At 44.4% G+C, this 23,144-nt stretch overlaps 1 protein-coding gene across 2 annotated transcripts in view; it reads right to left on the minus strand.

Moving 5' to 3' along the window:
* The window catches only part of PRKCG (protein kinase C gamma), a 452,626-nt gene that overhangs the window by 22,093 nt on the left and 407,389 nt on the right, over positions 1–23,144 (minus strand). For both annotated transcript variants that reach the window (XM_088459502.1, XM_088459496.1), the window contains 2 exons: positions 9,332–9,412; positions 6,381–6,488 (listed from right to left, as the gene is read on the minus strand). In XM_088459502.1, coding sequence (XP_088315628.1) covers positions 6,381–6,488; positions 9,332–9,412 — 189 coding nt within the window. The remainder of the gene's footprint in view (positions 1–6,380; positions 6,489–9,331; positions 9,413–23,144) is intronic.

Consider the following 23,144-nt stretch of genomic DNA (forward strand, 5'->3'; position numbering starts at 1 on the left):
GGTTTTTTCCAGTACAAAATACTGTCATTTGGTTTGCATGGAGCACCAGCAACTTTCCAGAGGGCTTTTTAATTTAATTTACTTTGGCCCCACAGGGAGTATGCAGCTGTATATTTAGATGACATGGTCATCTTTAGCTCTGACTGGGAGTCACACCTTCCAAGGGTAAGAGAGTGTTACAGTCTTTATGGGCACATGAGTTTACTGCTAACCCTGAGAAATGTGCCATTGGAATGGTGGAGGCTAAATACTGTACTTGGGATATATCATAGGCAGAGGGCAGGTTAAACCACAGCCCAATAAGGTGGAAGCAGTCCTCATGTGGCCTAAACCCAAATGTAAATCACAACTCAGAACATACCTTGACCTGGTGGGTTATTACCGCAGGTTCATATGCGATTTTGCCACTAGGGCAGCTCCACTGGCTGAGTGCCTTAAGAAACAATCTCAGATAATGTGGTCTAGGCCAGCAGACGAGCTTTGAGTGTAGAGCCTGACTTTAAGAAGCAGTTTGTGTTGCAAACTGATGCCTCTGGGACAGGCTTAATAGCCGTCCTTTCCCAGGAGGTAGACGGGGAGGAGAAACTCATACTGTATCTTAGCCGGAAATTGCTGCCCAGAGAACACAAGTACTTAACTGTGGAAAAGGAGTGCTTGGCCATTAAATGGGCAGTAGAGTCACTAAAATATTATCTATTGGGGCAAGAATTCCAGCTAGTCACAGATTATGCTCCCTTACAGTGGATGCCCACAAACAAAGAGGTGAATGCCCGGGTGACCCGCTGGTTTTTGGCTTTCCAGCCATTCAAATTTGAGGTACAGCATCGACCAGGGAAATAGCACCTCAATGCTGATGTCTTTTCCAGAAAGTATGTAATTCTTGTCACAATATACATACACCTGCGTGTTTTGGTTTTGGTTCTAAATCAATGTTGGGAGTTGGTTTTTCCAAAAACCACCCACAAGTGTTTAGGTTTGGTTTTGGTTTTCTTTCAAAGTAATAAAAACATGTAACATGGACCAGTTTTCATTTCTATGGTATATTTATCATCAGTAACATTTATTTCCAGTAAATTTTTGCCAATTTTGGCACCTGAATTCACAATGGAAGGTTTTACATGCAATCAACAACACACAAAATCCAGTTTTTAGATCCAAAATCTGACTTGCGAGAAGACTTGAGCTGTGACTCGGTTCTACATGAAACCTCCAAAGTGACCCAAGCCAGCACTTGGTTCAACTCAGAACCCCAAAGTCTGGATTTGTTTGGTTTCCAGCAAAACCAAACCGCTCATATATATATATATATATATATATATATATATACACAATCCAAGAGGCCCGGCTCTCCAGAGATCAGATAATGACGTCATCACTTCGCCGACGGGCAGGGTATGCGGTCCCATACCCAGATACGGTGTTCATGTGGTGTTATGCACAGGTATAAGGTAGGGTTCCTGTTTTACTGTATTTCAGCCTGATGACGGTGCCTTTCGAGCACTGAAACGTTGCTGATTTTGATTGTCCTCATTAAAGTATTTTGTATCTAAGACATTGAGTGCAGCGCCATCGGACTGTCTGTGTATGTATATATATATATATATATATATATATATATATATATAAATCCGAACCCCCTCGAGCCCCCCCGACCCGAAGCAGATCCGAGTCAGGCTCGACTTTTCCCGCCTGACTCGGATCTGAAATCGAGGCAAAACGTCATCATCCCGCCTTCCGAGTCTGGCGGGTTTTGGATCCTATATCAGGTACCCGCGTCGGCGCCATTTTCTCACTTGGCTGTGGACAGTGAAGAGGGAGGGTGGGAGTTAGGGCTGGCTGGGCTGTGTAGTGTAGTGTAGTGTAGTGCAGAGTAGTGTTGTGCTGTGCTGCTGTTGTCCACTACTTCAAAGTCCATAGGGGCTGGCTGTGTTGTGCTGTGCTGCTGTTGTTAATAGGGGCTGTGTCCACTACTTCAAAGTCCATAGGGGCTGGCTGGACTGTGTTGTACAGTCAGTTCTCCATAGGGGCTGTGTCCACTCCAAAGTCCTGTGCAGTGTCCCAGTCCTAAAGGGGTGCTGTAGTGTTGTCCAGGGGGTGCTCTGTCCATCAGGGGTGCTCCCCCCAAGTGCTAAAAAAAATAAGATTTTTTCTGTGTTTGTGAATTGTGTGCGCAGTAGCCGCACGTGCATCAACAAAGGAGCAGCGCCAAGCGTGCGCCTGTGTCCCATAAGTAAAGAGCCAGCTGGCTTATTTCTTAAAGGCTGGTGTAACCCACAAAGTGCACTACTCTCCAGCAAAAATAAAAAAATATTTTCTGTGTTTAGCTGCACGTATATATCAAATCGATATAACATAAATGGAGGACCAAACTTTCTCCGATAAAAATAAAATAGAGAAAGATCAAGAACCACTTCCTCCTAGTGCTGAAGCTGCTGCCACTAGTCATGACATGGACGATAACATGCCATCAACGTCGTCTGCCAAGGCCGATGCCCAATGTCATAATAGAGGGCACATACAATCCCAAATGACAAGTTCAGGAAAATGACCTTGAAAAAAACATTTAAATCAGCTGAAGAGAAACGTAAACTTGCCAATATGCCATTTACGACACGGAGTGGCAAGGAACGGCTAAGGTCGATCCCTAGTATGTTCATGACTAGTGGTTCAGCTTCACATGACGATGGAAGCCCTCCTCCCACTAAAAAAATCAAGAGAGTTAAGCTGGCAAAAGCACAGCGAAGAACTGTGCGTTCTAAGAAGATATCACAAATCCCCAAGCAGAGTCCAAGTGTGGTGGTGGTTGCGATGCCTGACCTTCCCAGCACTGGACGGGAAGAGGTGGCTCTTTCCACCATTTGCACGCCCCCTGCAAGTGCTGAAAGGAGCACCCACAGTCCACTTGCTGATATGCAAATTGAAGATGTCACTGTTGAAGTACAACAGGATGAGGATACTGGTGTAACTGGCGCTGAGGAGGAAGTTGGCGAGGAGGATTCTGATGGTGATGTGGTTTGTTTAAATCAGGCTCCGGGGGAGACAGTTGTCCGTGGGATGAAAAAGCCCATCACGGTCATGCCTGGGCAGAAGACCAAACATTCCACCTCTTTGGTCTGGCAATATTTCTATCCAAATCCGGACAACAACTGTCTTGCCATATGTACCTTATGTAAAGGTGGAATAAGTAGGGGTAGGGACGTTAACCACCTAGGAACATCCTCCCTTATACGGCACCTGCAGCGCGTTCATAATAAGTTACTGTCAAGTTCAGAAACTTTGGCTAAGACCGTAAGCAGTCCAGGGACACCTAAATCCTGTTGTCCTGTTGTATCCAAGAGCCTGCAAACCACACCGTCAACTCCCTCCTCATCAATTTCCTCCTTAGTCAGGATCGGAAGTAGTCCTGCAGGCCATGTCACTGGCATGACTGACTCTCCTATCCAGGATTCCTCCGGAGGATCCTGCATTGCTACGCCTCCTGCTGCCGCTGCTGCTGGGAGTCGTTCATCATCCCAGAGAGGAAGTAGGAACACCACTACTTTTACTAAACAATTGACCCTCCAATAGTTCTTAGCGAGGAGGATGAAGTACGACAGCAGTCATCCTGAAGCAAAACGTATAACTGAGGCCTTGACTGCTATGTTGGTGTTAGACGTGTGTCCGGTATCCGCCATTAGTGCAGTGGAATTTAGACAATTGATGGAGGTAGTGTGTCCCCGGTTCCAAATCCCGTCTAGATTCCACTTCACTAGGCAGGCGATACCGAGACTGTACAGAAACGTCAGAAAAAGTGTCCTCAGTGTCCTGAAAAATGCCGTTGTACCCAATGTCCACTTAACCATGGACATATGGACAAGTGGAACAGGGCAGACTAAGGACTATATGACTGTGACAGCCCACTGGGTAGATGTATCACCTTACGCAGCAACAGCAGCAGCGTCACCAGTCGCAGCATCTCAGAAACGCCAGCTCGTTCCAAGGCAGGCTACGCTGTGTATCACCGGTTTCAGTAAGAGGCACACTGCCGACAACCTCTTAGAGAAACTGAGGGAAATCATCGCCCAGTGGCTTACCCCACTTAGACTCTCTTGGGGATTTGTGATATCTGACAACGCCACCAATATTGTGCGGGCATTACATTTGGGCAAATTCCAGCACGTCCCATGTTTTGCTCACACAATAAACTTGGTGGTGCAGAATTTTCTGAAAAGCGACAGGGGCATGCAGGAGACGCTTTGGGTGGCCCTAAAAATTTCTGGCCACTTTCGCCATTCAGCGACTGCGTGCCAAAGACTGGAGCGCCAGCAAACACTCTTGAACCTGCCCCGCCATCACCTGAAGCAAGAGGTTGTGACGCGGTGGAACTCAACCCTCTATATGCTTCAGAGGATGGAGGAGCAGCAAAAGGCCATTCAAGCCTATACATCCACCTATGACATAGGCAAAGGAGGGGGTATGCACCTGACTCAAGCGCAGTGGAGAATGATTTCCGTGTTGTGCAAGGTTCTCCAGCCCTTCGAACTTGCCACACGTGAAGTCAGTTCAGACACTGCCAGCTTGAGTCAGGTCATTCCCCTCATCAGGCTTTTGCAGAAGCAGCTGGAGAAAGTGAAGGAGGAGCTAAGACGGAGCGATTCCGCTCGGCATGTGGGACTTGTGGATGAAGCCCTTCATTCGCTTTGCCAGGATTCCAGGGTGGTCAATCTGTTGAAATCAGACCACTACATTTTGGCCACCATGCTCGATCCTAGGTTTAAAACCTATGTGGTGTCTCTCTTTCCGGCCGACACAAGCCTGCAGAGGTGCAAAGACCTGCTGGTGAACACACTGTCAGCTGAAGCGGAACGTGACACGTCAACAGCTCCTTCATTTTCTCCCGCAACTGGGGCTGCCGGGAAAAAACTTAGGTATCCTAAGCAACCCGCTGGCGGTGATGCAGGGCAGGCAGGACCAAGTTTGGACATCTGGTCCGGACTGCAGGACCTGGCAACAATTTCTGACATGTCTACTGTCACTGCATATGATACTGTCACCATTGACAGAATGGTGGAGGATTACATCGGTGACAGCATCCAAGTAGGCATGTCAGACAGTCCATACCTGTACTGGCAGGAAAAAGAGGCAATTTGGAGGCCCCTGTACAAACTGGCTCTATTTTACCTGAGTTGCCCCCCCTCCAGTGTGTACTCCAAAAGAGTGTTTAGTGCAGCCGGGAACCTTGTCAGCGAAAGGCGTAGGAGGTTGCTTCCACAGAATGTGGAGAAGATGATGTTCATCAAAATGAATTATCAGCTCTTCCAGGGAGACCAGCCTCCAGAATGTACAGAGGGACCTGTGGTGGTGGATTCAAGTGGGGACGAGTTAATACTTTGTGAGGATGACGATGTACACACTGAAGAGGGTGAGGAATCGGTGGATGAGGAGGATGAGGATGACATCTTGCCTCCGTAGAGCCAGTTTGTGCAGGGACAGATTAATTGCCAGCTTGTTTTGTGGGGGCCCAAACGAACCAATCATTTCAGCCACAGTTGTGTGGCAGACCCTGGCGCTGAAATGATTGGTTTGTTAAAGTGTGCATGTCCTGTTTATACAACATAAGGGTGAGTGGGAGGGCCCAAGGACAATTCCATCTTGCACCTCTTTTTTTTCTTTGCATTATGTACAGTTTGGGGCCTAGTTTTTCAAACTGCCATCCTGTCTGCCACTGCAGTATCACGCCTAGATGGGTCACGTGTTTGTGCCGGCCACTCGTGTCGCTTAGCATAGTCATCCAGCTACCTTGGTGCAACCTTTTGGACATAAAAACACTATTGTGAGGTGTGAGGTGTTCAGAATAGACTGGAAATGAGTGGAAATTAAGGTTATTGAGGTTAATAATAGCATAGGAGCAGAAAAACCTACAAATTCTGTGATTTTAGCTGTTTTTATGCTTTTTAAAAAAAAAATACAGATCCAAAACACAAAACCCAGAACCCAAAACACGGAAGGGTGGTTTTGGCAAAACCAATCCAGATCCAAAACACGAAGAAAGATCCAGATCCAAAACCAAAATACGAAAAGTGGCCGGTGCACACCCCTAATATATATAAAATATGATCTGTGCTAACGTCTTGGTGCCAGATGCAACAGGACACCTTCAGTTGTCTTGTGGAGTCCATGCCTTGACAGCTCAGTGCGGTTTTGTACTGTATATTTATATATTATGTTATATTAGCTTCATATAAATTTCTGATTTTCCACAATAGTAGGTAATGTACCAAGTCACACTCACAGGTGTGTGTAAGCAAATTTCAAATTTAGGGTAATAATATAAATGCAATCTACAGTATGAACAGAGTGTATATACTTTTCTATAATAGTGTTAAATGTAGTATTGTTACCCCTTTGCATATGGAGACAGCCTCTCTCGACAGGGATTTTGGGTAAGATACCGTCTGCTCCATGATGGACTGGAATAACTCATCTTCATCTTCACCATCAAATGGTGGCTTGTGAAACGGCAGAAAAAATACAAGTTAATTACAACATTATTTTCCTAGAATTGGTAACTAAATACATCTGATATAATTAACGTACTGTAGGATAAAATAAAAAACGACATTCATTCTTAATGTACATAATTCATGTTCAGATTAATAATGAATAGTCTTGAAAAATACATTAAAATGACAGTACAGGTTGAGTCTCCCATATCCTTGGGACCAGGGTTATTTTGAATAACTGAATATTCTGTATTTTTGAATATTTGCATATCATAATAAAATATCTTGGGAATGGGACCCCAATATACACACATAATGCATTTATGTGTTATATACACCATATACACACAGCCTGCAGGTAATTTTATACAATATTTTCAATAATTTTGTGACTCAAGCAAAGTTTGTGTACAGAAATGAAATTCATTTGTGTTTCATATACACCTTTTACACATAGCCTGAAGGTAATTTTATACAATATTTTTAATAATTTGTGCTTTAGACAAAGTTTGTCTACATTGAACCATCAAAAATCAAAGGTGTTATTATCTCAGTCATGCCAAAATTATTCCGTATTTTGGAATATTAGGATATGGGAGACTCAACCTGTAGTACCGGTAGTAAGAGACATTAACAATGTACCCAGTGATCTAACATTATTTGTGTTTTGAAGATTTTCATATTTATTGTTAATGCATGTAATATTTTCTGTTAGGGTTTAGTCATTTTTTATGTTATTTGTCCAATGAAGTGTAACTTGATCCTTCGATATAGCAGCAGATAATGTTCTAATGAGCTAAAGTACTATCATTATAGTCCGGGAAAGCATAGCAATATATACACAAGACTGCAAGCAGAACCTGTCCTGGGCATAAGACACATAAGGCAAATGCCTAGGGCGCCATTGCTCCTAGAGGGCGCCCAGAAGGTACAGCAGAACGTCCCTATTTAATTTAAAGGGCACAAATGTAAGGGCAGAATCTGACATCAATACATCATATATAGTACAAGAAACCTGATAAAACAAGGTAAAGGTAATTTCCGCTTCATATGTAAATTCCAACAACCGAGACTGCGCTCCCCTCTCACCTCATAAAATATATCTCACGAGTAAATATTCATAATACATTTATTAGAACCATAAGTTCCATATATAAAAAGTATACATGCACACAAAAAAAGGACAAACATAAAATATATCAGTCCAATCCTCTTAATGAACGGAGTGCATTTGAAGCAAGATGTATAATGCTGTCAGCAGCTAAGAAAGTGGGTGATCAATTGGTTTATAGCATGAACTCTGTAAAATATGTTCTGCCGGGCGTCCCCGGATTCAAGTGAAAAATTCATGAACCTGTCTGACCAAGTCACGGCTCTGCTCCCGAACCGCTCAGCAGCTTGTAGGAATAATCCCTTGTATAGCATGCAGCGGTCAGTGAAGCCGGCGGCTATAATCCGTGATTTGGTCAGACAGGTAAACTATTCATTCATTTTTCTCCCGGCAGAACATATTGTACCGAGTGCATGCTATAAACCAGTTGATCACCCGCTTTCTTAGCCGCTGACAGTATTATACATCTTGCTTTAAATGTGCTCCATTCATTAAGAGGATTGGACGGAGTGCATGATTAGACTGTTTATTCATAAGTGACCTAACACATCGGGAACACTAGTGATGTGCGGTCAGGTGAGGCAGAGCCTTTCCTGTCATACTTAGGTAGACTATAAAAGTTATAAAAAATGTTTTAAGAAAACATTATAAATATATCTTCTTTGTATTATTCTAATCATTTTCATAGTCAAAACTCTGGAGTAAAAAGTGTATGGCAGGTGAGGCACTGCCTCCCCTGTCTAACTTTTCCTCACATCCCTGATCAAACCACATCAAATTCTCACCAATATATTTTGCCGCACCTTTGTATAATGCCCACATGGACCCTCGGGTTCATTTATGTATCTGTAAATCTGGATCTGATACTAGCCAGTGCCAACCCAGCCATTAACCTCACCGCACGTCACTGCGGAACACTGTGGTTAAAGGGCCTGATTCTGCAGTGATCGCAACTGCGAATGCAATACCAATTACACACACACAGTTCAACTGCGACAGTATGCTAATTCATTGCTGCAGCACTACATAAGGATGCCCACTTTACCTTACATATATCAGTAATGTTTAGTAAGACTGCAAAAACATCGGTACAATCGAGTACCATCGCAGCCTCACGCACACTTGCACAAGCTCTGAATTTGCTCAGAAATTGGTAACTTCATAGCACGCTATCAGGCCTCAGGCTGCGTACAGCATCGCAGTGGATAATTTATGTATGCCCATGCAACGGCGTTCCAACGCACTGGGATGCCTCCACACCCCCGTTACCACCCACAGTCACTGTGATCGCAATCCCGATCTCAATGGCTTGCGCAGTATGCATCAATTGGACGATTGCATGCATATTAGCAACTGCATTCCTTGGTGAATCAGGCCCATAGTGCATTATTTTTGCCCACCGTCTTTTAACTATTTCCAATCCATCTTTTTAAACATTTTAATAAGCTCTCCTACTGAACCTCATAATTGTTATATTATGTTTATGTCCTTTTTGTCTGTGCATGTATACTTTTTATATATTTTACTTATGGTTCTTATAAATGTATTATGAATATTTACTCCTGAGATATATGAGGGAGATGGTAGCACAGTCTCAGTTGTTGGAATTTACATATGCTTGGGATTTGTTGCACTATTCCCTTTGACGAGAGACAGCTGCACCGCCATACCCACTGAGAGCGCCATTCCTCACAACCCTGTTTCTCTTATAATTTCCGCTTCAGCAGACAAAACATACCTGTCCGGCCAGCATTTCATACAGTAAGACGCCATAGGACCACCAATCCACTGATTTCCCATAAGGCTGGTATGCAATAATCTAAAAAACAATTGACATATTATAGGAACACAACCTACTAAATCTGCACATTTATTGTGTAAGTGGAAAGTTTTAATATTACAGTTATTACTTTATTTTTCTGGCTCCTCCCTCAAAGGAAGAGGCACAGTGTGCAGCATAAGGGAAGGTGTCATCGTGGACCAATAGGAAGCTGCAAATGTTAACACCCTCCTGTACAGGTCAGCTGAATATTTAATTATAATAACATTTCCGTATATAGCACCAGCATTTTCCGTTGCACTTTACAATTGGGAACAGCAGCTGTGAAGCACTGCAGAACTGTTTCAATGTGCATATAACCAAGGCTCAGCAATGGCCCACCGTGCACTAGCCTACTGGGGCGTTACCGAAGCCCCAATAGGACAATCCACCCTTTCACGTCAGTGTTAACAACAGGTTAATTCTATAAATAATCTAACGTTTCAGATGTCTCTCAGAAACAGACGTTGGAGCTTATAATATGCTCACCGGAGGGAGAATTTGACCAAGTTGGCAAACTGATGTTCACGCCAGTGAGCTGCAACACTATAGATATTTATTATTTACTTTACAAATGTACTTGTAGTATCTAATGATCATTTGGGAACATGACTTGGTGCTGAAGGCAGCACTATTTCAGTTGGATTAGCATATCTTGCGTGTAATTGCAATGCACATGCCCAGAACACTGGGTGGACACATGCACCCCTGCAGATTTTTCTTGATTTTACCATTTACTCCTGCTTTCACCTGGATAGATGGGACAGTAGCATCACGACATAAGCCAAAGTGCAATAAGGTCGGATATGCACAAATGCAAGCACACACAGACCAGGACAAAGGCATACAGTATGCACCTAGGAGAGCTGTATTATTTGCAGGTAGTCAGAGCTGGTGAAAATACTGGATGATGACAGTTCCCAGCTCTAGTGAGCCGCTTGTGATTGTCTGTTTAAGAATGCTCGACTGTTGCTTATTTTGTCTTTGCTCGCGCATATATTCTTATATTAGTATTATTCTTACTAAGCAAAGTTTTTTCTCTTTCATACACTAGAAGGGGTTTCTGGTGTATTAGAGTAGTGTTAGCGATTTTACTGATGTTTAATCGTATATACTGCTGTTGTCCATTGACATGCATTTTTAGATTGTTTGCTCTTTGCATATGGTTGCAACTGAATTTCCTCCTTTACAGGTACATATGTTGTATGTGCTACCACATACAACATGCGTGCTGCTCTGAGAGCAGGTATATCATTGAACGCAGACCATGCCAAATGAGTACTTTGTAAACTTCCCATAGCATGTTGTATGTATCCCAAAAATAGTTTGTGATTATGATCAATAACATATAAAAATAACACTAAATAATATATCATGCCATTAAGATTAGCACTGTAGTATTATTATTATTTTTATTATTATTATCCTTAATTTATATGGCGCCACAAAGGTTCCGCAGCGCCTTACACAGTACATAAATGAGCACACAAAAAAAACAGTTAATAGTAATATAAAACAATACAGGACAAGGACATGGTTTATACACATAGCTGCATAACACAAGCAGCAGGACATGAGCAACCAGGTGTTAGGTGCCATTGTGGGGAGTTATTAGTAAATGATACTATAAGTAGGGGAAGAAAAGCACGTGGGGGAAGAGGGCCCTGCTCGTGAGAGCTTACATTCTAAAGGGGAAGGGCAGATAGACAGGGTCGACACATATCTCTATGACAGATTTGTTTATGTGTTATTTGTTGTAGCACTTTAATTATTGTGTGTTACATTTTAGCATCTAAATACATCCTGATAAAAAATGCAGCTATTGTGGAACTGTCCCGCCATCCTAATACAGTAATGACTACTTTAGTCCCAGCTGCTGAGTGCTATGCCATGCTCCTGTGAGTGGGTGCAAATGGGTGCAGCCATGCCCAAGATGATGTGGTCCCACAGGATGTTGCAGTGCCCAGGCAGAACCAGGAGGGCATAATGGTGGGGTAACAAGGCCATAGAGGGAGGGAGGTGGCTGAGAGTGGAGGAACAGGAAAGGTGAGGGAAAGAAGCAGAGCGTTGGAAAGCAGACTGATGAGAGAAAATAGGGGGAACAGCAAGTGGAGGAGACAAGAGGGGGAGGATAGGGATGGATAAAGTAGAGACTAAGTAGACATAGAATATGGGGGTTGTTTGAAGTAAGGATGTTCATGCTGTGGACGAGGTAATAAGTGAGATGAAAACTGGAGTGGAGGCTGTGTGATATAGAGACAGTGTGGATTAAAGTTGTTAAATGTTCATAAATACATGTAAAAGAACAGTGCTGCTAATGTATGAGCGCAGCTCCAAAAGTGATATATAAAGAGAGGTGTGTGAGTAGTGGGTGCAGCAATTAGTTATTAAACAAATGATTAAAGTGGATAGATGTGACATAATTGGAAAAGGCAATAAAAATTGAATTATGTAGTATGAGGACAAAATTACAATGTACCCGAGCTGATCCAGTCCGAAGTGTTATGATCAACAAAGATCAATCAACAAGAGCAGCATGCAGATAGGGCAGTATTTGCAATGTCCAAGCAGTGAGTGCAGTAAGTAGTTTCCTGGATATACATACAGCAGAAGATGGTGATTTTGTTAGTAATCACCAGAATTATTTTTTGTAGCTGCAGGAAACAAGGAGCTTTGATAAAGACTTAGCACTGAACTGGGGAAGGTCTGTACAAGGCTAGGACTTGGCTTACATTGCCTATAAATGTCCAGTGCTATGACTGTGGAATACTAAGGAGTGTAAACAATGGCCACTAAACAAGACCGCTTTAACTATTCAAACCACACGGTCTTACATAGATCCAAGTATTTTAAAATATTTTCTAAGGTCACATATTTTATACTCTCTATGCCTGCAGTTCGGATAGCTAAACCAAGCTCTCTAGAATTCTAGAGCTAATGAACTATGTATTTACACATAGGATAAATAATCTATAATGCAGGATTTATGCAAAATAAATCATTATAGCATAACCAATGGAAAAAGGCAACAGCTAAAGATGTATACTCCTTTATCTCTCCTTCTGGCCGGGCATAACTTAGATAGAGTGGCTTTGAGGGAAATACCAATAACCAAAAATAAACAATTCATGATAAGATGTCACAAGCTAATATTATACAGTTCTATAGAATATTAGCCTGTGACACCTTGTGTGATTGTTGTGATATCTTAGAATGCTACTGTATGTCTAGCATACCTAAGAAAGACATGTACATTTCCAACCAGAAGAGTATTAAATGAAGACTCATCTGCATTATATTATTTTAGTGTCAGTCACCTTTAGTCATATGGTTATTTGCTGCTTTATGCTGCAATGAGAGAGGTATGAGCATAATGGTACAGAACATGGATTTGTTGTAAGGAACCTAGGACCACTTCTCCCACTCTTATTGCCTCTCTAAGTGAAGTGCCGTGTCCTAGGTCGTCTGACTACCCCAAGTATTTCTGAGCCCTCATGTTGGCAAGGTGGAACATTGCATTGACCTTTTTCAGTAGATCAGTAGCTTCATCATCGATATACATTGATACAAGCCCATTATTGACAGTAAAATACAGTATATTTCAAGGAACTGTTGACATCAAAACTGTATTTATTTCTTATTGGCAGCCACTGTGGGTTTGGACCGTTAACAAACAACATGTACAGTACTTTAACCTGCTACATGATAAAGTCATCTTATATGTTGTTATGGTACCACAGAAATCTAAAATATGTTGGTGGGCTTTTATCGCAACTAATCAATAGAGCATCTGTTGGTTACCGGTTGTTGTTACTGCATGTTATTTCCTGAAGCAGATTAACAGTCTCAGGAGATAGTTCATGAGGTCTTATCCATCTTTCAATGTCTGGAACATTGTGTTAACAAGGCCACGGTCACCCTTCTTGAGTGTGGAATGCTCCTGGCAACTCATCAGGTGGACTTTGCTGCCAAATGTTTCTTTCATAGATTAGGACATGGCTCGACAAAGAATGTATAACCATCATGTAGCTTGTGTACTGGAGGTATTGCTTTTCTCTAAACTAAAACACTGTGTGACAATCCTCACCAACTCTTGTACCTTGTGTATCCTTAGCATGTCCCTGCCTTGGTCATCCAGACTATTGTACAATTTTACAGAATTGTCTGCCCTGTGAGATGTATCTTTAGTAACATACAGTAGTTTTAAAATAAGATCTACTCTTTCCACCAATCTCCCTATATACGAGTGTGGCTTAAGGTTCTGTCTTCTCTTCCTTTCTCCTCATTATACTTCATGACCAGAGGCGTGGAATCAGATGTGATGGTGCCACGTGTTTACATCTATCACACTCACATTTGATGATTGCTTTTTAGTGATTTGATTTGTACAACAAAATACTAAATCATATGAAAGTCCATGAGCATGCTTGTTTGCCTCCTGGTTTTCTCTCTGAATACATCTCACTTTGGGGAATGAGGTTTTCTGCAGGGGATATTGTCTGAGGGCCTGATTCAGCAATGAGCACAAAAGCAATTACGGATGCAGATCGAGTGACTGTTTACCATTGCGCATGCATACAAGCTGCACTGCGCGTGCGCATCGATCGCATTGCAATTATAGACGCACAAAGAAATCCATCGCAAAGTGGGTGATATGCTGTCATCGTTTGGGGGTGGTGCCGGGGGAGTGGTCAGAATAAGGCAGGCGTGGCTCTCCGTTTGAACGCTGTTTCCTGGGCGTGCATAAATTAATCACTGCGATTGCTTACGGAGCTTGAGTACTCACTGCATGCAACGAGGCTTTCAGTTTCTGCGGCTGGTCAGATCTGCTGTAAATGCTGCGTGACGGGCCAATGTGCGCCGATGGTAGGGATGTAAACGAGAAAAGCGAGGTTGGACATATATGAGAAAGTAGCGGTGGGCGTCCCTATGCCGGCTGTGCTTTGGCAAGCATTAGCATATTTTCGCAGCTGCGTTCCGTACGAACTTGCAGTTGCAATTGCAATTGAGTACGCTGCTGAATCAGGTCCTGAGTCTTATCTTGTTACTCACAAAGGTGTAGTAGCTGTAGAAATGTCTTCTGTTTGTATAGAGATAGTTAATGGGCTATTGTATTTTTCAGATGCTTTTACACTTCTTGGAGGACTTAGGCTGCTCAGAGCTGAGGTGAAGAAGGTGAAGCTTGTTTTCATTATTCATTTAGCTAAACCAATAAAAATAACTTTGAAAAGAATGAGAAGGGAGGAGGCGGTGACTTCATTGGTCTCTTTGTACATCAAGCAGTGGCGTAAATAGAGGGGGTCGAGCGTGTGCCCTGGGCGCCGTGGGACCGGTGGCGCGGGGGGGGGGGGGGCGGCAACGGTCCGGCCCGCCCTAGTTAGCCAGTGTAGCGCCGACCGCAGTGAATGCGGTCAGCGCTACACATTTACACAGGACCAGCGCTAGGCTTCCTGTATAAGGGGCACTACTGTGGGCCTGCATAAGAGGGCCCACAACTGCATACTGGGGGTACTGTATAAGGGGCACTACTGGGGTTAAGGTGCATATGGATAGGAATGTTCAGCGTGAAAATAAAGGGGTGTGTCATGTTGACACACCCCATTTTTAAGTGACCACGCCCATTTTTTTTGGGCGCACATATCGGTGGGTGGGGGGGGCTCCCTTTTCAAATTTGCCCTGGGCTCCAAATACCCTAGTTACGCCACTGACATCAAGTAATAAGAGATCCAAGTCTCAAAATATGCCCTACGCCCATAAGGCAGTTTTTTTACAATGGGTTTCATTCTCAAGCACTATAACTGTCCATTTACTAAGCAGTGTTAGAAGACAGAGGCACTGATTCAGAGCCGGATGCTCTGACAGAGCGCTCGCTCTGAATCAGGGTCGTCACTCCTACCTTTTGGAGCGGCCTCCTGGCCGCTCGCATAGCTGTGGGTCACCACCCACAGCTATAGCGAGCGGCCAAAATGATGGTCGCGATGGTCTTCGGGCTTGCGACGAGACCCTTGCGGTAGGGTCTTGCTGCCGCAATCCCTGGAGTGCTTTTGGCTCTATCAGTGCCAAAAGCACTCCCACTGACATCACTAGTGATGTCAGTGGGACCGGCCCCAGACGGTAGGCGTTCCCATGGGAATGCCTCTGTCTGGGCAGCCACGCCCCCGGCATGCCCACCAAAGGGGGCGTGCTGTCAATCACCATCGACAGCACGCCCCCTTTGGTGCGAGACCCATAACGACGGCTTGGCCGTCGTTATTCGGGTCTCGCGCATGGGCACGACGGAGCCGTCTCCGTCGTGCGCATGCGCATCTGGACAAAATTGACCCGCTTGCGAGCGCTCAGCGCTCGCGAGCGGGTCTGAATCAGGCCCAGAGTGAAAAGTGATAAGAAAGTGATAAGGTGCCAGCCAATCAGCTCCTAACTGCCATCTCACAGGCTGTGTTTGAAAAATGACAGTTGGGAGCTGATTGGCTGGCACCTTATCACTATCTTATCACTTTTCACTCTGGGCCTGATTCTGACCCGGTCGCAAGCGATGAGCGCTCGCAACCGGGTCGATGGTGGCCCAGAGTGCATGTGCACGACAGAGCCGTGCGCATGCGCGAGACCAGGATAGCGATGGGCAATCCGTCGCTCCGGGTCTTGCACCAAAGGGGGCGAGCTGTCGGTGTTGAGTGACAGCTCGCCCCCTTTGGTGGGCGGGCCGGGGGGGTGGCTGCCCAAACGGAGGCATTCCCATGAGAACGCCTCCCAGTTGGGGGCGGCCCCACTGACATCACGAGTGATGTCAGTGGAGAGATTCTGGCTCTGTTAGAGACAAAATCTCTCTGATTCAGAGCCGGACGCTCTGAAAGAGCGCTCGCTCTGAATCAGGGCGTTTTTTTTTTTGGATCGGCCTCCATCGCGGCCATGATGATGATCGGGCTTGCAACGAGACCCTTGTGGTAGGGTCTCGTGGCCGCAAGCCCCAGAGAGATTTCGGCACTCGTGATGTCAGTGGGGCCGCCCCCAAACGGGAGGCATTCTCATGGGACCGCCTCCGTTTGGGCAGCCACCCCCCCGGCCCGCCCACCAACGGGGTGAGCTGTCACTCATCATCGACAGCTCGCCCCCTTTGGTGCGAAACCTGGAGCGACGGATTGCCCGTTGCTACAGGGGTCTCGCACATGACGGAGCCGACTCCGTCGTGCGCATGCGCTCTGGGCCACCATCGACCCGGTTGCGAGCGCTCAGTGCTTGCGACCTAGTCTGAACCAGGCCCTCTGCCCCCTAACACTGCTTAGTAAATAGACCCCATGTATCTTGTAGCAGATATCAAAGTTTTCATATCTTTTGTTTTGTTGGAGATCCTGAGCACGTTTTAAACTTTTTTGTACAGTGCATCATCAAATACCTCTGTGATACCTCTTCCATCCTTTCCTATATTATTTGGAATTCTATTGTACAACTATTTACATGTATTGACCTATGGTGCGGGATGCATCAAAGTTGAAAATGCGGTCAAACCCCAGAAAATGCAGTTTTCGGCGGTTTAACCGCATTTTCCATATGCACCAAGCAGCTTGGACCCGATAGGCAATGTCGTCTATAGATAATATTGCCTAATAGAAGCCTATGGGATTCATATCAGGAAACTTTCCCAAGCAGGATCCCTCCCAGGGTCCCCCGCGGCTCGTACATGCGCTGGCCACGTCTGTGCAGAGGGACTACTCCCAGTTCATAAACCCGGCAGTCCCGACACTGCAAAAGACAGCTCTTGGAAGTGCTGTCCTTTGCTTAAATGATCATGCATGCGGCGTTACTAAACGCCAGTGTGCATGCAATTATTGGATCGAAGCATCACCATCCAAAATGCAATGCTTGATGCATCCCGCCCTTAGCCTGTCACATATTCTGAAGACTTGCTCCCTAACCATTTTATCAAACTATCAAGTTCCTTACTTGTGATTATGTTCAGCTTGCTCACTGAGGGGGTCATTCAGACCCGCTCGCGAGCGCAGGACGCACGCAAGCGGGTCGATGTTACCCCACTGCGCATGCGCACGACGGAGGGAGCTCCGTCGTGCACATGCGCGAGACCCGGCTAGCGACGGGGTAGCCGTCGCTCCGGGTCTCGCACCAAAGGGGGCGTGCTGTCGATGCTGATTGACAGCACGCCCCCTTTGGTGGGCGTGCCAGGGGCGTGGCTGCCAGAGGGAGGCGTTCCCATGGGAACGCCTACCGTCTGAAGCCGGCCCCACTGACATCACTAGTGATGTCAGTGGGAGTGATTTTGGCTCTGATAGAGCCGAAATCACTCCAGGGCTTGCGGCAGGGAGACCCTACCGCAGGGTCTCCGTCGCAAGCCCGATGGTCGCGATGGTCTTGACCATCGCGACCATCATCATGGACGCTTGCATAAGCTGTGGGTTGTCACCCACAGCTATGCGAGCGTCCACGAGGATGCTCCATTTTCATGTAGGAGGGCCCTGAATTCCTAGTTATTGAACTTTGTAAAACCTGTATTGATAAGCTCACAGCAGAGCAGCCAGTCAGGCTTAATGTATCTGTCGGTGTATATTGAACTGTATGTACAATGTTATAGTTTGCGATGCCACTTTACCTATCTTGTGTGTTGGTGTTGAACAGTGAGTCAGGTTGATCCTGGCCAGGGGGGCATTTAGTCTATGTGAAGGATTTTTTTCACATCCATAAATGAGAAATCCCTGTGTTTTGATTTTGGTGCTATATCTTTGACATGTTTTGGTTTTGGCAAAATCACCTTCAAACGTTTTGGACTTATTTAAAAATTAATAAAAAACTGTAAAAAGTATGTAATTTTAACATGTTTTTGTTCCTACACAATTATTAACATCAATAACATTAGTTTCCTGCCATTTCCAGTCAATTTTGAACACCTCACTGCTCACAATATTGTTTCCCCAATATTGGCCAAAAGCTGCAGAGAGTTGACTGGCCAACGTAAGCCACAGATAAGCACAAACACATGGCAGTCTAAAAAAATATAGAACATATATGAAACATTTATTTATTACCAAATATTTATATAGCGCACACATATTCTGAGGTGCTTTACAGAGAATATTTTTGTCCATTCACATCAGTCCCTGCCCCAGTGGAGCTTACACTCTATATTCCCTACCATATGCTCACATACACACACACACACACACACACTAGGGTTAATTTGTGTTTGGAGACAATTAACCTACCGGTTTATTTTTGGAGTGTGGGAGGAAACCGGAGCACCCGGAGGAAACCCACGCAAGCACAGGGAGAATATACAAACTCCACAGTTAGGGCTGCAGTGGGAATTGAACCCACAACCTCAGCGCTGTGTGGAAGTAATGCTAACCATTACACCGTCTGTGCTGCCCAGCAGTGGCACTGCTGTGGCTTACAGGATGGCAGTTTAATAAACTACTGTATATCACCATATAGAATGTTTTCATTTATCAAGAACTAATAACCTAAAATGAAAACCCTAGTAGACAATATATTACCAACACACTTCTCCAAAGCCGCTAGTTCAGATTCTGCTTGTAGCAGCACAATAGCTAAGTTTAATAAAAGAAAATGTGTGAGGTCCTTTCAAAATCAATAACCATCCCTGGACCTCTGAACCTGGTCTGGTAGTGAAAACTAGGTGGAAAAATGGCATGTCCCGTGAAACAACAAGTGCCAGCATGCCCGGACATTAAGGGCCTGCTGGCACATGTAGCATACCTATAAAGAAAATATTCAAATAACCACAATGCACTGACACCGTGAAGGGTAATCCATTATTTATTTTTTTTAAAAACCCCACTAATTGCATACAGATGGGTCCACATACATCTAGCCTTCTTGCGCGTTAAACAGCCCTTCTAGTCGCTCCATGGTGTGGCTTGACTCGGCAGCGCCAAGCATCTTTTTGTGCATCTTTACCTTCAAATGCGTCTTATTTGCATGCAGAACGGTACGTTACAGTGTCAGTGGCTGTAACACTGGAAAGTAGTACAAAAAAGAAAGATACAGTGGACAACTGCGCACAGAAGGCTGCAAAAAGAGCAATGCCAGGGGGGGGGGGGGGGATCACCCCTGTCCTTTTTCTTGCATTTTTCTTTGTCCCCATCCGACAAACATCCACGCAAGGGGAACAATACAATTCACCACAATGAACATTCTCGTATCCCGTTGATGATTTCGAGTTTGGGTAGAGTATTATTGTATTGTATTGACCATTATAATTGTACTGCCATTACTTAAGCTTCATTGGTTTTCTGCAGTGCACAGAAGTTGGGTTTTGTCTATTTTTGTGTTTAACACTGTAAAGTAGTGTTTATCATGCAGACACATCCGCAGTAACACACAGAACATAGGCATGCCGCATATCATTTTAATCAGCAGAAGCTGCTTGTGCTATCTCGTCGCAAAGTTGTGCAAATAAGACTCATTTGAAGGTAAAAAGACACACAAAAAGACACTCTGTACTACAGAGTCACACTGAGTTCCCACGTTATGTGTGGCGTGACTTGTAGCGCACGAAGGTTAGATGTACTCGTATGTGGGTGTCTTCTGACTATAACACTTCAGCTTCCCACAGAAAGTAAATGCCTTTGTGGCCTCTATATCTCCATGCACCTTGGTTACAAATAGAGATGAACGGGTCTGGTTCTCTGAGAACGGCTAGGGTTTTCCTGCCTAACTCAGAATCCAAAAGGAGGCAAAATGTCTTCATCCCGCTGTCGGATTCTCGCGGGTTTTGGATTCTATAAAGGTCCCGGCGATCAGCGCCATTTTCACTCCAGCTGTGGAGAGTGTACAGAACAGACTTGCCCTGTTCTCTGTTGTTCAAAGGTGCAGTGTTGTCAAGCTGGGTCTGCAGAACATTAAGTGGGGGGTGCTGCTGTAGTTACTGTTGTCCTATCAATCAAGGGGCTCTGTTCTTCTCTGTTGTTCAAGGGTGCAGTGTTGTAGTTGTTCAAGGGTGCAGTGTTGTTGAGCTGGGGCAGCAGTACATAAGGTAGGGGGTGCTGCTGTGTCACTGTTGTCCTGTCAATCAAGGGGCTAGGGCTGCAGTTCATAAAGGGGTGCTGTGTCAATCCAGGGGTGCTCTTCCCCAGTGTAAACAAAATAAAAGTTAATAATTATCATTCCACAAAAAATAAGATAAAAATATTTTTTTTTACTTTTTTTTTGTGTGTGCTAGCTATGCTATTATTGTTCGGTCACACTGCTGGCCAGACTGCAGTTTATCATTCACGAATTTGTAACTCTGCAGGTAGTCCGTCCGCACTCCGCAGGGGTGCTTTGTTGTCCATAAAGGGGTGCTGTGTTGTTCATCAAGGGGCTGTTGCCTCGTCCAGGGCTGCTCTTCCCGAGTGTAAAGAAAAAAAAAGTTAAATAAAATTATCATTCCACAAAAAAATAAGAAAATATATTTTTATTATGTGTGCTAGCTATGCTATTATTGTTCGGTGACACTGCTGGCCAGACCGCAGTTTATCATCCACGTATTGTGACACTAAGTCATAGCGCAGTGTGTTATTCTTATTCATAAAAAATCTTGTGACACTGTACTAAAATATCTTGTGACACTGTAAGTGTTAGCACTGTGTGTTATTCTTTTCTTATTCATAAAAAATATTGTGACACTGTAGGTCATTGATATCGCAGTGTAATATTTAAAATTGACATGTGTGCTGTACCCCACTTCATTCGTGTTTGTTGATATGGAGAACAATCAGTTGAGAGGGAAACAGGAACCATATACTAGTGCTGGAGCTGCTGCCAGTGCCACCAGTCATGACGATCCTACTCCGTCTACATCATCTACTAAAGCCGATGCCCAAGGGAATATAGGGCTAAAGTCAGGGCATCTAAAATCAAAGAACCAATCTTTTACAGTGGTAAAGAAAAAAACATCAAAGGGAAAGTTAGCTGCAAAAAGACAAACTATGCCTTTCACCAAAAGAAGTGGCAAGGAAAGGCTAAGGCCTTGACCTTTACTTATGACTTGTGGTTCTTCATCTTATGATGATTTAAGCACAAGTGAACATGCTGACATAGAAATCGAGGTTGCTTCTGTGGAAGTGCACCAGGATGAGGAGGATATTTGTGTAGCTGACGCTAATAAGGATGTTGATGATGATAATGTTGTTGATGAGGCTGTTGTTTCAGTGTAAATCAGGCATCAGTGGAACAAACAGTTGTTGCCCATGATAAGGAAAAGCCCATTGTCATATCTGGGCATAAGATAAAATAGTCCACTTCGTCTTATGTGTGGAATTATTTCTACCCAAATCCGGACAATAATTGTCAAGCCATCTGTACCCTTTGAAAAGCCAGAATAAGTAGAGGTAGGAACCTTAACTATCTAGGAACTTCCTCCCTGTTACGTCATCTGCAGTGCAACAAGCAGTCCAGCGTCAGCTAGCTCCCTTCTCTCTGCTAGATCCAAGCACCTGCCATCTTCACCACCAACACCTTCATCAACAATATCCTCAATCATGAAGCGATTGGTTTGTTTGGGCCCCCAGAAGGCAAGCTACCAATGGGCAGCTGAAATTGCTGGCAATAATCTCTCCATTCACAAACTGGCTTTACAGAGGCAAGATGGTGTCGCCATCATCATCTTATACCTCACCCTCATCGGTGTCTACATCATCTTTCTTCACACAATATTATTCATCCCCGTTGGAATCCACCATTACAGGTGCCTCTGTATTTTTTGGATGTAATTGGTGGTAAAGGTCTTCCTCATGGAATTTGTAGTTCATTTTGATGAACATAATTTTTTCCACATTTTGAGGAAGTACTGACAAGGTTCCCAGCTGTGCTGAAAACTCTTTTGGAGAACACACTGGAGGGTGGGCAGCTCTAGTAAAGCAAAGCCAGTTTGTGCAAGGGCCTCCAAATTGCCTTTTTTTCCTGCTAGTAGTCAAGCAGACTGTCTGACATGCCTATTTGGATGCTATCATTAAAAATAGTCCTCAACCATTCTTTGACTGGTGACCGTATCAGAAGGAGTCACGGTAGATCTCATTAATTTAATTGTAGGCAATTCTTTTAGACCCAACCAGATGTCAAAACTTGGTTGTGTTGACTCACCTGCATCACCAGTGGGTCTTTTGGAAAAGTTTAGTTTTTCCTTAGCAACCACACTTGCTGGAGAAACTGAAGGAGGAGCCATCGCTGTATCCCTTGCCACTTGAGCTGACAATTTGCTTACCAACAGGTCTTTGCATCTATTCAGATCTGTGTCTGTTGGGAAGAAAGACACAACATATACCTTGAACCTAGGATCCAGCACGGTGGCCAAAATGTATTGATCCGATTGGAAGGTCCTGACAACTCCCGGTTCCTGGTGAAGTGAACAAAGGACTTGATCTACAAATCCAATGTACTTTGCAGAATTGCTTCATTTCAGCTCCTCCTTCAGTTTCTCAATTTGCTTTTCCAACAGACTAATTAGGGGAATTACCTGACTCAAGCTGGTAGTATCTGATTTCACTTCACAGGTGACTACTTTAAAGGGTTTCAGCACTTTGCACAACATGGAAAGTATTTTCCACTGAGCTTGAGTAAGGTACATTCCCCCTCCTCTTCCTATGTCATAGTTCGCTGTGTAGCTTTGGATGACTTTTTGCTGTTCCTCCATCCACTGAAGCATATAAAGGGTGGAGTTCCACCTTGTAACTACCTCCAGCTGGTGGCAGGGCAAATTCACCATTTCTTGCAAGTGCTGCAATCT

Source organism: Taudactylus pleione, unplaced genomic scaffold (assembly GCF_031769625.1).
Source record: "Taudactylus pleione unplaced genomic scaffold, aTauple2 ptg000041l, whole genome shotgun sequence".
Lineage (NCBI taxonomy): Eukaryota > Metazoa > Chordata > Amphibia > Anura > Myobatrachidae > Taudactylus > Taudactylus pleione.